General features: G+C 35.8%; 1 protein-coding gene across 3 annotated transcripts in view; it reads right to left on the reverse strand.

Annotated features, from left to right (window-relative positions):
• The window catches only part of INVS (inversin), a 97944-nt gene that overhangs the window by 81902 nt on the left and 3200 nt on the right, over positions 1-12842 (reverse strand). For all 3 annotated transcript variants that reach the window (XM_052788568.1, XM_052788569.1, XM_052788567.1), the window contains 2 exons: positions 10019-10188; positions 2081-2247 (listed from right to left, as the gene is read on the reverse strand). In XM_052788568.1, coding sequence (XP_052644528.1) covers positions 2081-2247; positions 10019-10124 — 273 coding nt within the window. In that variant the 5' untranslated portion in view covers positions 10125-10188. The remainder of the gene's footprint in view (positions 1-2080; positions 2248-10018; positions 10189-12842) is intronic.

Here is a 12842-nt window from a genome sequence, read left to right on the forward strand (position 1 = left end):
GAAGACATTCAGCTTACTTCTGTCCAAGATGGCTAAATCATTCTTTCTGTTTGGCATTAGAAGAGTATCTTCTCACAAACTCTTTGCCTCTGAGACAGTTCTGTGGCTCTGAAATATAGCAGAGACCATTTTTTGTCAAATCAACTGCAAGACTGTTTCAGAGGAACACTTGTGAAGGGACATGTAAAGGAAGCCTGTAGAATAACAACCTAAAGAGACTCAAATATTCTGGCAACAAACTCTAGCCCTCAGGACATCTGTTGTGATCTGATGCGTAAGGTGTTCCAAAAGCACTCTCAAGAGACAGCAAAAAAATGGCAAAAGTAATTCTAGTACCTAGAGAGGAAGGTTCCTACTCAGGAAACCTTACTTCATTTCACATCCATCTGCTTGAGTTGAGAACATGTGTGTGGAAAAGTGTCATCTCTTTCCTGCCTCTTCACTGGTTGCACGTAAAGGTCTGTGCATTAATCTCTAACTTCTCTCTCCAAAGAAAATGAAAATTAGTATGCAACTCAAGTGCAATTTAGGAATCTGAATCTCCAAGCACTGTCATTCTAAACAACTTATACCCATGACTAGAAATGAAGAGAGATTTAGAAAGTCATGTAAACCTGTTTTTGATGAAGTGCATGACAGTGACTGACTCACAAGCTTGAAAACAACAAAAACTATACAGTGGCCCTGGTAAATATGTAGATTCATGATTAACCAACACTGACAATAAAAATTTGGAAATGGGTGATCTCCCAGCATTTTTCTTTTTCTGTCTGAAAGTCAACTTTCAGTATTGGTTACTGAGAAATTTTTTTTTTTTTTACTTTGGGAAAAAAAAAAAATGAGATTATAAGCCAAAAGTATCAGAGAGGAATAAGAAGAATGCAAAACATTATTTAAACAGCCAAAACTGCATGGAACATGAAGTTGGTTTGAATTTTAATTTTATATATTTTGCAGAAGGCATTCATGACAGAAATGCAGATCTTAAAATGTTAATAAGGAAACACTGAAGACAAAATTTTACACACATAAAATGTTAATTTTGTAAGCTGACATCAATAATGAGTAACTGCTCAGAAGACACAGAATGCAGTTTTACAGGACGGCTAAGTCAGCCAAATGGAAAGCAGCTGCAAGGGCTGTGTCCTGACCACTTTTTGCCACCCCAGCACTGTGACGGCACAAGCACTTACGTGGCTATGGGGTGAATCACATCTATCTAGTACATTACACAGTAAGTGGGTGCATAAAATCTGCTAAAACAGCATGAGGTAAAGACGGTACCTTTTTTTCAGCTGCACTATCAACTGAAAACACATCTAAAATGGTCCAAGTTATCACATGGTACAAACTGCCCTTTCATGATTGCAGTAAGACATAAAGGAAATGGAGAGCACATGTGGTTAATGCATATTATGCCAAGGCAAAGTCTCTCTTGCCCGCAATACAAATATCCACAATATGAACATACAGAGAAAGATTTAAACACTAATTTATATTGGTTTAATATGCTAAAATGTATTTTAAAAATCTGGGGAAAATGTCATTTTTAAAATTAAGTTTTTAATATGATTAAAATGTTCATGTGCCTATCAAGTCATAAAATCTAAAGCTTGTATGAACACCAGGCAAGTATAGTATCTTACAGCAATTTTTTAAGTCTCTGACATTGTTCCGTTTATGAAATACCTATATTTGAAACAACAACATTCACAGTAAGCTGATCACTAAGGAGTATCAGAGTGTACAAAATTTAGTCTTTACTTAGAACTGGCTATCCCAAAATGGACATGGGCTATTTTTCCTTGAAAGTACAAGTTCTTAAAACAGCAATGCATTATACTCTCTCTGCAGACAGCTACAAATACACTCAGTAAAAACACTAAAAAATGATAAATAACGCTCCAAAGATTTACTCTGGGATGGGCCAAGTTTTTAAAAAACTCCTAGCATTATTTGCCTCTAAAATAATGAAAACCTCTAAAGACACCACATGCTTACTCAATACAGGAAAAATCTCCTTTATACCTGTTGTGAATACTGCAAGTTTATACTATGGCTGAGCACTTGCAACAATTACCTTTTGTGCAGCAAGATGGAGAGCAGTTCTTCGGCTACGATCAGCTCTATTAACATCGGCTCCAGCCTTCAGCAATGCCTCTGCACAGTCCAGCCTGTCTGCCAATACACAGTACATAAGTGGAGTTCTTCCAAACTGGTCTTCTTTATCTTTCAGCTCAGAGTTTCCTAAAAAAAAATAATCACATAAAAGAGTTAAGTCTGTGAGTATCTAACTAAAAGTAGTACTTTTTTCTTAAAAGAGTATCTTATTACAAATGAACAGGGTGATCAAAATAATGGAATATAAGATAAACTAAAAGTTACTACTTTTTACCTATTTTTACTGACATTTATAGGACATTTCAAAATATATTTACAGAAAAATGTACATTCAGAAAACATTAGCTCCACAAATACACCTAACCACCAGTAACATTCTGCAGTGGCATAATTATAAATAATTTTAAAACAGTTATACAGATCTTGGCTGCAAAGATTACTTTAAAAAATATCAACAGCACATAAACCAAATAGTCCTTCTGAAACCTGTAAACACTGTAACTACAACAAGATTTGAAGCCTACTCACCGCAATGTTTATTTTAAAAGCATAAACACGTCAATATTACATCAATACTATTATTTACTTCATAGTGCCTTACAATATGGAAGCTACTAAAATACTTCTCGAGCTTTCTTGAATTGATAAGGTTAATAAGGCAGCAATTAAGCTAAATAAGAAGTCTGAGCTCCTATTAAAAAAAAAAATCAAACCATTGTATTCCTATTCAGTCAAAAAAAAACCCAAAACAACCAAACAAACCAGTATGCACCCTTAACTATAAAGTTTCGTATTTCTATTATGTCACCACATAGAAACTAGCACTTATAAATTCATGGGTATCAGCTATCCTACACACCCCAACTCTAAATTTGTCTACAATAACTCAAGGAACATTGAATTTTAGCAGGTAAGTTAATTTTTCTTTTCAAATATTCCCTTGTTTGCATGACTGTTGATGCTTCAGAAGAACTCCAGCAGAGACATGGTTCTTCTTTACAAACACAATCTTTACTTTTCTCCAGCATATTATACTTATCTACATATCCAGTAATTGTATTCTTAATTATAATTTCTATTCATTTACCCAGCAGAAGAGTCAAGCAGATTAAATGTGAATCAAGGGGAATATCAAGAATTAAAATTCCCTACAAACCAAGCCTCTTGCAAAAAAACACTGTTAAGCAGCATATTGCCAGTTAGAGCAATCATTTGCTTGCTCACTCCATTTCTGAGTTCCTTTAAAAATGTTGAGTGAATACCATGTCATTCTCATGATTCATTCTGTAACACCTTCTCTTGCTTAGAAATTGTAATTAGCATTGAGAAAACTCTTTGTGCTCTGTAAAAAACAGTTTAGGAATGTTTCTGAACTCTTTTGTGAATGCAGATATAGAAAAATTCTTTTTGTTCTTCAACCGTGGCCTTGTCTTCCCTGACTGCCCCTTCACCTTGACAATCCACTAGTTTTATAACTAATTTTTATGTCTCTAGCAAATTATTCCTAAAAAAAAAAAAAAAAAAAATCTTTTACTGACCTGCATCTACCTTCCTCAGACACAGGTTATGTTTTTGGAAGAACACCTTCCTGCTTTTTAATATCCACCCTCACACTGCTGTTTAGCTTGCTTCCCTTTGACCTTCCTAAACTTTTTCTTCTGTTAAGTGCTTTTGCATTCACTTCACACTGCAAACAAGGAGTTTACTCTTTAGACTCATCTTTAGATTCTTCCTAGCAAGTTTTTTTCATTTTAATATCCTTCACCATTTTTAGAGTATGCAACTACAGCTAGCTGCTGTTGCTTATCCATGTGTACTCTGGTCAAGAGTTAGAAAATCTTGCTTAGTTAACACCGATTCAGGTCCTACACAGCAGTCGAGCAACTCAAGAGTTGGTTGTGTTCTGGGTTCACAGAAATTTCTGTTGGCAGCCCATTAATGATTTCTAACAATTTAGTTTTAGGATCATATCCTCAATAGCCATTTACCCAAAACATATTAAAGTAACCTTCATTACTATTGTGTTTCCTGTCAGTTCAGACTCTCTGATCTTCCTTAGCATGTCACACATGTCACCATCTGGTCAGATGGACAGTAATAAAACGTTAGTGCCATAGTTTCTTATTTAGACCTGTAAATGCAGTCATTAAGCTTTTTTTTGTGTGTGTGTTTAAGCTTGATTTATATGGTCATTTGTTAATCTCATTCAAATCCAAGACTTGTTTTCTGCTTTGGTTTTCAAATGCATATCACCACTCCTCCACCTAAATGGCTTCCATGGATATATCAGAATACACAGTATACAGAAGTAACATTGTCCACATTGATGCCTTCCCTTCCACAAATTTTACATTCTCACTATACGATCAATAACCTCATTTAAAACATGACATCCTAGTTTTTCCACCTAATTTTTTTTTAGACTTCCATGTATGTAGAAAAATGCATATGTTTGGGATTTCCATGCAACTTCAACTGGTTTGAATAGGATGCTATCTTCTCCTACTGCATGACTGCATAAATGAAGATACAAAATAGCTACAACTCCACCTTCTGTAGATAGGCCACTGGGAACTGCATGTACCCTTGTCAGCTTTTCCTCATTTCTTCCTTTAGAAACCTTCTCATAATGAGCATAACAGCCGAGTCCTGGATTTTTTCAATAAATAAATGACCAAAGTACATTTTTATACAGAAGAAAAATCAAATAATAAAAGAAATAGTAGAAAATTACATTTGTAAATTTACACAGGTGATTTTTTTCCTGTGTGGTTTTGCTTAAAAGCTGCATGAGAGTCTGGTCTGAACTTTGCTTAGAATGCGAGAAGGTCAAGTATTGGATATATCTTATTCATTACTCTTCAGATCAAACCAATAGATATCAAAAAAGCTTAATTTTATGGTAGCATTTTTAAGACTTTAAAAAAATAATATGCAATGTTTCTAAAGGGGAGTTAAAAGCTGTGCAAGTTGAAACGTCTTTGGATTATTATTTATGTCCTGTTATATGTAACTACATTTTGATGTGGAAATATAAATAAGTAATGTAATTTTTACTAACGCTATTTACATATTGATACTGTTTTAACACTTTTTTAAACACTACTTTTTAACACTTTTTGAGATAAAAGCTTATGTATTGTCTTTAAATATTCATTTAAGTGTCATCTTATTTTCATTATTGAAGAATGTAATTCTTTATTTCTGCTCAAAATGACAAGTTGTACTATTTACTAAGTGCATTAAAAAGCAGTATATAGAAAAAAATTACATCACTAGCTTAATTAATGCCATGGCCATTAGGAAATAATTCAAAATGTAACATATGACTTAAATAGGAGAATCCAAAATTTTTATTTTCCCTAACTTGATTTGCTAGACTTTCATTTCACAGTATTAAAATTTCATTGCAAACTGGATGCAGTTTCAAGATAACTCTTTCCTCTACTATTAGAAAAAAGTATTTTAAAACTTATATGTACATATTGTGAAGCTGTCAATGTCTCCTATCTCCATATTTTAGCTAAGAATAAATGCTTTTTCCATTCAACAGAGCATAGTACAGAAACATCAGTTATGAACAACCAGACGGCCCTATGCAGCAACATACAGATACTGAGGTCCAAAGCATAACTTAACATGTCACTGCTCCCAGCCAACAAGCCAGTTTCTCTAATTAGCTAAGTACAGTCAGGTTCTCTTCCAGTATTAGTTCAGCCTGATAATTTAGACATCACTAAACCATATTTCACTGTTCAGTGTTAACGTAGCCTCAACAGTGTCTTAAGTATGTTGAAGCTGATGGGACTTGCACAATCACATATATTTTTAATAAGAAATACATAAACATGCATTTCTCCCAATAAGACACATGCACATGGCTCATGCTCATGTAAGACTTGTTCTTAAATCAGCAGTGTGCGAAACTAGTCCCTCTCCCTCAAATTCCAAGTTGCCTTTCTGTTATATAGTTAGAGGATATACAGAACGTAGACACTAAAAGAAAGAAACGGGTAAGGTCAGGATGAGCAAAAATGGCCTAAAGCTCAAGTACAACCCAACTAAGTAAAGCAACAGACATCTACTTTCATTTACAGCTCTCAAAGAGCGATGTAGCTGATGACAAAGAGTTTCCACGACTGCATAGAGTCTGAGTGAAAAAACGAGCAAGACCTTCAAAACTTGATGCCGGTAATTTGCTTGAAGCTGCTGCACTGTTTAAGGTAAAGAAACTACCTTCAGCTAGCAGTAGGTTTCCTGTTGTTATTATTTTGTTTGCTTACAAGACTCTCTAAGGCCCTTAGAATGGTTAAAATCCTGTGGGCATTTCCCTAAAAGGATGTCTCTGCGCTCAGGCTAAGAGACAGAACAAGGACTACAAGCTACTATATCACCATCAGGTGATAAGGGGGACTAAGCTGATGAAATTCACTAACCACAACACCTTGTGGACTTCACAGTTGCAGTAAATTATTATTTTCTGCAAATGAGAAAGCACAGGTAGCCTTCAAAACATTCACATATCGGTATATCTAAAATGTGCTGTGGCAAAATTAAATTCTCTTCCACACGCCTGCCTAAGAAAGGAAGTTTGTTTGATCCCTCCCCTTTCAGGATCAAATCCTCACCCCATCAGATTATGCATTCCATAAGCTTGTTGCCAATGGAGGTCACGAACACCATGGAATCAAGTGGCCCAATTCCAAAATTTAACTCTCATATTCATACCTCATCACTTCCTTACAGTCTACGCAAGCAATCACATCAGACTTTAACATTTCTATGCATTTTTCAAATCAGAAGAGGAGAAAGGGCAGGAGGAGGACATGAATTCTGCTCAATTATTAAAAGACAGACCATCTCTTGTTACTTGCAAGAATCTTGCCTTTTGTAATATCTGATCCGAGTTTTATTCAAGCTCCTGCATTGCAGAACATGGAAGAGAGAAGCAGAGAGGAGAATCAAACAAAAACATGCAACTGCATATCTGCAACCCAGAATTTATAGTTAACATTTACAATGAAACATCATATCAGAGACTTAGAAGCATTTGTTTGCAAGCAATACATGATAAGGGTTTTAGAATGGGGAGTTAGACTGAATACACACGTCAGTATAATGACTACTATACACATTATTGTGTTCTTATAAACAATTAAAACAATTAGATGCATTTTCCGAAAACTCTACATAAAAGCATTAAATGCAAAATGATCCTCCAAACAAAAAATTAACTTTTGCTCTCTTTTTGCCTAGGATTAAAATCATACAGATGGGTTTTAACACTGAAGAACTGTTAATTAAAGACATGTTCAGTGTTGTATAAAACATAGAAAAGAAAATACTGTGAGTATTCCCCAAAGCCTGAGATCATACAATTCTAAAACAATGTGATACAGTACTAGGCAACTCACACAATGCAAACAATTAGCACACTTTTGTTAGAGCACTGGTTATACAATAAACACTTGGCATGTACTGTACTTTATGATATTTAACCCATAGGCTGTTTAGAAAGTCCCGTAATTAAGCATCAGCAGTGGTTAACATAAAGGGACACTTTGTTCCAAAACCCACTTTCTCTGTATAAATTTTCTACTTACCTTTGGAACATAGTATCCAGAACACACTGTATTATTTCAAACACCGTTCCTTTAAAATCACAGGCTACTGGGTGGCAGATTACACATGCATCCATGCTCATGAATTATATGCAAATACAATGTATATGTCTGTATACAGTCACACACACTCCATCAAGCTACAGATGGGAAAAGCAACAATCACCGAACAGGTTAGAGGGGGCTACTCTAAGAGACTGTTTAACCAGCCTCTATGCACCTCCCATGTTAGTAACTGAATAGGGAAAACTCAAAGAGGAAAGTAAGAATGAATTTAGCAGTAAAAAGGTCTCCCTAAAAGTAGAAAGTCAGACTGTATGTTACTGCATATACTGCTAGCTATATAATCAAGATGCAAAGCTTGGCTGTGCTAGGAGAATGCTGTTAAGCGATCCAGCATACGCACACATACTGCTGAAATACTGTCCTGAATTAGACGCTGCTGCTAAGTGCAGTCATGAAGTTCAGTGAATAACACCAATTGCTCAATTTACTTCTGGCGTCAAGTTATACTTTCAACAGTGCCTGGTAAACAGCTAAAAATATTACTCTGATGCATTCTTCTTCTGCTAGGCAATACTTTTTTTTGGGGTCCTGTCCTGGCAAAAGTAAGGTTTGTGTCATATCCTGTCAAAACACGACAAAGCAGAAAAGCCAAATTTTGCTTGCTATTTGCAAGGATTATGCAGTTTTCTCTCCCATGTAAAAATAACACAGAACATTTTTATTTTGTTGCTGCATAATCACCATTAAAAGAATAGCAATTTCCTTATCTGGTTCTAATGGTTGTTTTGTGGTATGTTTGACAAGGTGTACCAGCAACACAGAAGTACTTGTTCCTTTGTGTTTTCAAAATACATCTTTTGGCTGTGAGATTAACAAAAACACACTGAAGTTAGCAAAAACTCTTTGTTGTTGTTTCTGATTGTTAGCCAAGATTTGAAAGCTCAGACTTTTTTTCCCTCTCCACATGCAGGCAGAAGGTTTTTTTAAAAACCCAGGTATTTAAAGCTACTCTGTAGTTGCATCCCACAGATTTCTAGAAGCATCTCCATATCAACTGCTCATCTGTTGTTTGTAAAATGTCCTACAAAAGAGTGAACAGATAGCATTAAATGCAAACAGTATATGTTTGAGCCATCACATGACAAAATAAAGTTGAAGGCCAAACAAAAAATACTTGTTTCAAACAGCGGAGCTGCTAGAAAGTCAATTCCCTCAAATTTTTTCTTTTGTTTGAGTCAAATCACTTCTAATTGTCTTTTGAAAGAATTAGATATACCTTGTAAAGAAGAACCACTTACTGTTTTCTATACAGCTTAGACAATAGATCCACACAGCTTACTATCCTGTCTTCAACACAGGTCAGCAGAAGATACATAAAGAAACTTGACTGTTGGTTTAATATGATTACCATTAAATCCTTTACACCCATTAAAACTGACAGTTAATGGCACAAATACAGATTAAGTTTCTTATTATTTCACAGTCCTTCCCCCTTACCAAGCTGCAGGAATGGGATCTTCAAAAAACACTGAGCAAATAAAGCTTCTACAGTATCAGCTGGAATTGCATCTAATCAGAAACTCAGAAAATCAAAGTCTTTACCTATCATATCATAGCCTTCCAAATGTATGTAAGATTGGTTTTGGAACACAGAATATATACTGCTTTTGAAAACTACTAACCTGGAACGCCATACAGGTCTTGGACATAGAGGGAAGGCAAAATCCTGTTTTTTTTCATGGATGGGAATTTTTTTTTTTTTCCACTTCAGCTTCAGACTCTCTCCTTACCTTCAATTTGTCTTGAGAAACATGCTTAGTGTATCGGAATCAAAGTAAAAAACAGGGCTGGCTCATTTTGTCCCCAAATACTACACAGTGACAAGACTTCATTAACTATAATAAATGACCTGTAAGACAAGTTTATCAAATTTCCCACAAAAGCAATTCCAAAAATAAGGATTTGCAGCCAAAATATTTCAGCCCAAAGCACTTCTCCAGAATTTCAAATTCCCTGAAACAGGAGTCCTGAATAACTCTTCTGGTTGTATCACTTGCCAACTTTATATTTTACTTCACACAGAAGTACCAGTCAAAGGCAACAGGTAATAAAAAGTAAGGAAAATCAGTCATATTTTCAGGACTACATTTATTCTAGAAATACATATAATCAAGAAATGAAAACATATATTAAAGATCAGAGCAGTAAGTCAAAACCAAAAAGCTTCAGTTCTGAAGTAATCCAAATGCATCTACAATGAAAACATTTACCTGCTATTAGCTTTTGGAGGGTACTCTTATCTCCATTAACAGCAGCAGCATGCACTTCAGATGCTAATGAGGAACCACTGAAGAGGCAGTTTGCTGAAATATTCATACTCTTTCAAGGTATTACCATAGATCAGATCTGCACCACCAACATTTTTTTTAGGAATTCAGTTCTAGAAAAAAAACAATAAAATAGAATTAATTTTAGAATCAGTCGTTAAAATTACTCAAACAATGCTAAAGAGAATACACTTTTCTGTTGAAAACAGGAAAGAACAAACATGTTTCTTATTTAATGGATTAAATCTACCTCTAGCCAAAATTCAACCAGAAAAAGCCTACATTAAGGAGATATATACCTATATATATACACCTATATATTTATCTACAAATCCAACAGACTGTTCTTCAAAGTGTTGCTGTGCATGCTTCAATTCAGTAACCAATGAAGTTTGTTATCAAGTATCAACTTGATATAGTCTTCCAGTACTTGATATCTGGTGGTATTTTACCATGATGGTCTACGGACACATGCAGGACAAGGTTTATAAGTTGAAGCAGTATCTTTTATTTGACCAAATGGCATACTCAAACAATCAGATCAGCTTTCTAGATTGTAAGTGTTCTTCAAACCTGAACAGAAGTGGGAAAACGCGTAAGAAAAGCCACAATAAATTAGACCAGAAGTCTGGCTCTAAATCCTGTCTCAAACTGACCAATGGTAGATGCCAAAGAACAGAGCAAATATATATATTTATATAAAAAAATTATATATATGAATTTATATATATGAATATGATTTTTTGTCCCCTTCTTCCAAATACTCTCCCAATCTACAATTATTTCTAGTTCAACCACTTCCTGAAGTGGACTTGGTTTCTGTGTATTTAGTACTTTGCAAATTCTGCTTATTTTTTTAATTAATTTCTCTACTATGAACGTGTCCAGTCTCCTCTTAAGATTATGCAAACTTATAGCATCCACAACGTCCACTGGCAAGCAGTTCCATGCCACAACCGAACAGTATACGTACAAACCGCTGGCTTTCATCTGCCTTGTCCTGGCTCTTGCCATCTGAGGGCTCTTAATCCTTGTACTGGAAGGGACAGTAAATAAACAATTCTTATCCATCAGAAATTATTCTACAGACTTTTAACATATCCTCCCCAATCATATCTTCCTCTAGCTGAAAGAGTCATAGCTTACTTAGCTGTTACCCAGGCAGCACCTTTTCTGTATGCATGACCATGCTAATTGCCCTTTTTTGGACCTTTTCATGGTTCTGTTCTAACCCTTTTGACATGGAAAGAAAACTCCACTAGTCATGGGCAAAGCACAGATTTATGCAGTGGTACAATAGCATTCTCTTCTTTCTTCTCAATTTCTTTCCTAAATCACATCTACCACTACAGTTGCCTTCCTAGCCTCTTCTGAAATGGAACTGCTAACTTTGCTGAACTACCACTGCCTCAAGATATTCATAATGATCAGCTCAGTCCACACACTATTTTGTGTGGACTATATACTGCTACACAGCATCTGTTGTTATTAAGATAATTGCAGATGCATACATATCAACATTGAAGGGAAATGTTATTAAAATACCAGAAAAACATTCACATTTATGTAAAATGAAGTGAAAATCTCTACAGCAGATATTAAGCGTGAAGTAATAAAGGTAAAGGCCTGTACCTGAAAAAAAAACCCAACCCAACCCAAACCAAAAACCCCAACTTAATACTCTAATATAATCGTAGACTCTTCCTCACAAGCTCCAGACTTCCTTGGAGAGCTGACAAGAAAATTAATACAGGAAGCTTCATGGCAAATCTGATCAGTTACTCAAAGAACATCTGCACAATCACGGTATCAGTTCATACCACATCCCTAGAATAAGCACAAACACGAAACCATGTGGTTGTGCAAACCTGCTCAACAACACATCAATATACTGCATCCACTCTACATGAGAACACACAGATATAACTCAGACATTGTCTAAAGTATACCACACAATAACTGCAGACAAAGCTTTTAATACACTAGTGTCTAAACTGCTGCTTCTCCATCTTGTCCTCAAACAGCCAAGCACATGCTATGCCGCTTCTTACAACAGCTAACAGTATCACTGAACACTCCTTTCCTGAAGTCTGAATGGTTGAGTGTTCATGAGCCATGAAAGCGGGTTCACCATGTTCTTAGAAATATAACCTTACCTTTCAACCTCTCTCCCCTACAAAAACTAGTAATGGTGTGACAAGAAAGGCATGAGATGCTAGTTTCCTTGAGTACATATACTAGAACTCCTTGCTACTGAAACGCTTCCTTGCTTGTGTTCACGGCTCTCCCTCTGCCATCTGTCGGTCACTTCAGAACCAGGAGTAAGTACGGTATTGCCTAACTTTACCACTCCTTAAAGAACGTGTGTTATGGAAACATGCAATGGCTCGCTACGCTTTATTAAAGCAAGCAATTTCCCCAAACTCAACTTTTGTTTCAGGCACCCCTATAAAATTATTTCAGAAATCACCCTAGTCACCCAACAACCAACTTGCCAACACCAAGCATGTATGGCATTTGTACCTGTCTCAAGTGACCAGTTATTAGACCACAAGAGTCACTTGCTTCTACACCAGCACTGGTGCACTCTGTTGAGAATGCTGGTGCAGAAGCGTGAGGACAAGCTCTTCACATAACTTTATGATCTGGAGCCATTTCTGGTCATTTGAAACCTATGGAACAACGTGATCCTATCCTACCGCTCTCCTCTTCTTCTGTGAACCTCAGAATAAGATGAGAATGATGATGTTCAATATCTCTTGGAAGT

Source organism: Harpia harpyja, chromosome 5 (genome assembly GCF_026419915.1).
Source record: "Harpia harpyja isolate bHarHar1 chromosome 5, bHarHar1 primary haplotype, whole genome shotgun sequence".
NCBI classification, from domain to species: domain Eukaryota; kingdom Metazoa; phylum Chordata; class Aves; order Accipitriformes; family Accipitridae; genus Harpia; species Harpia harpyja.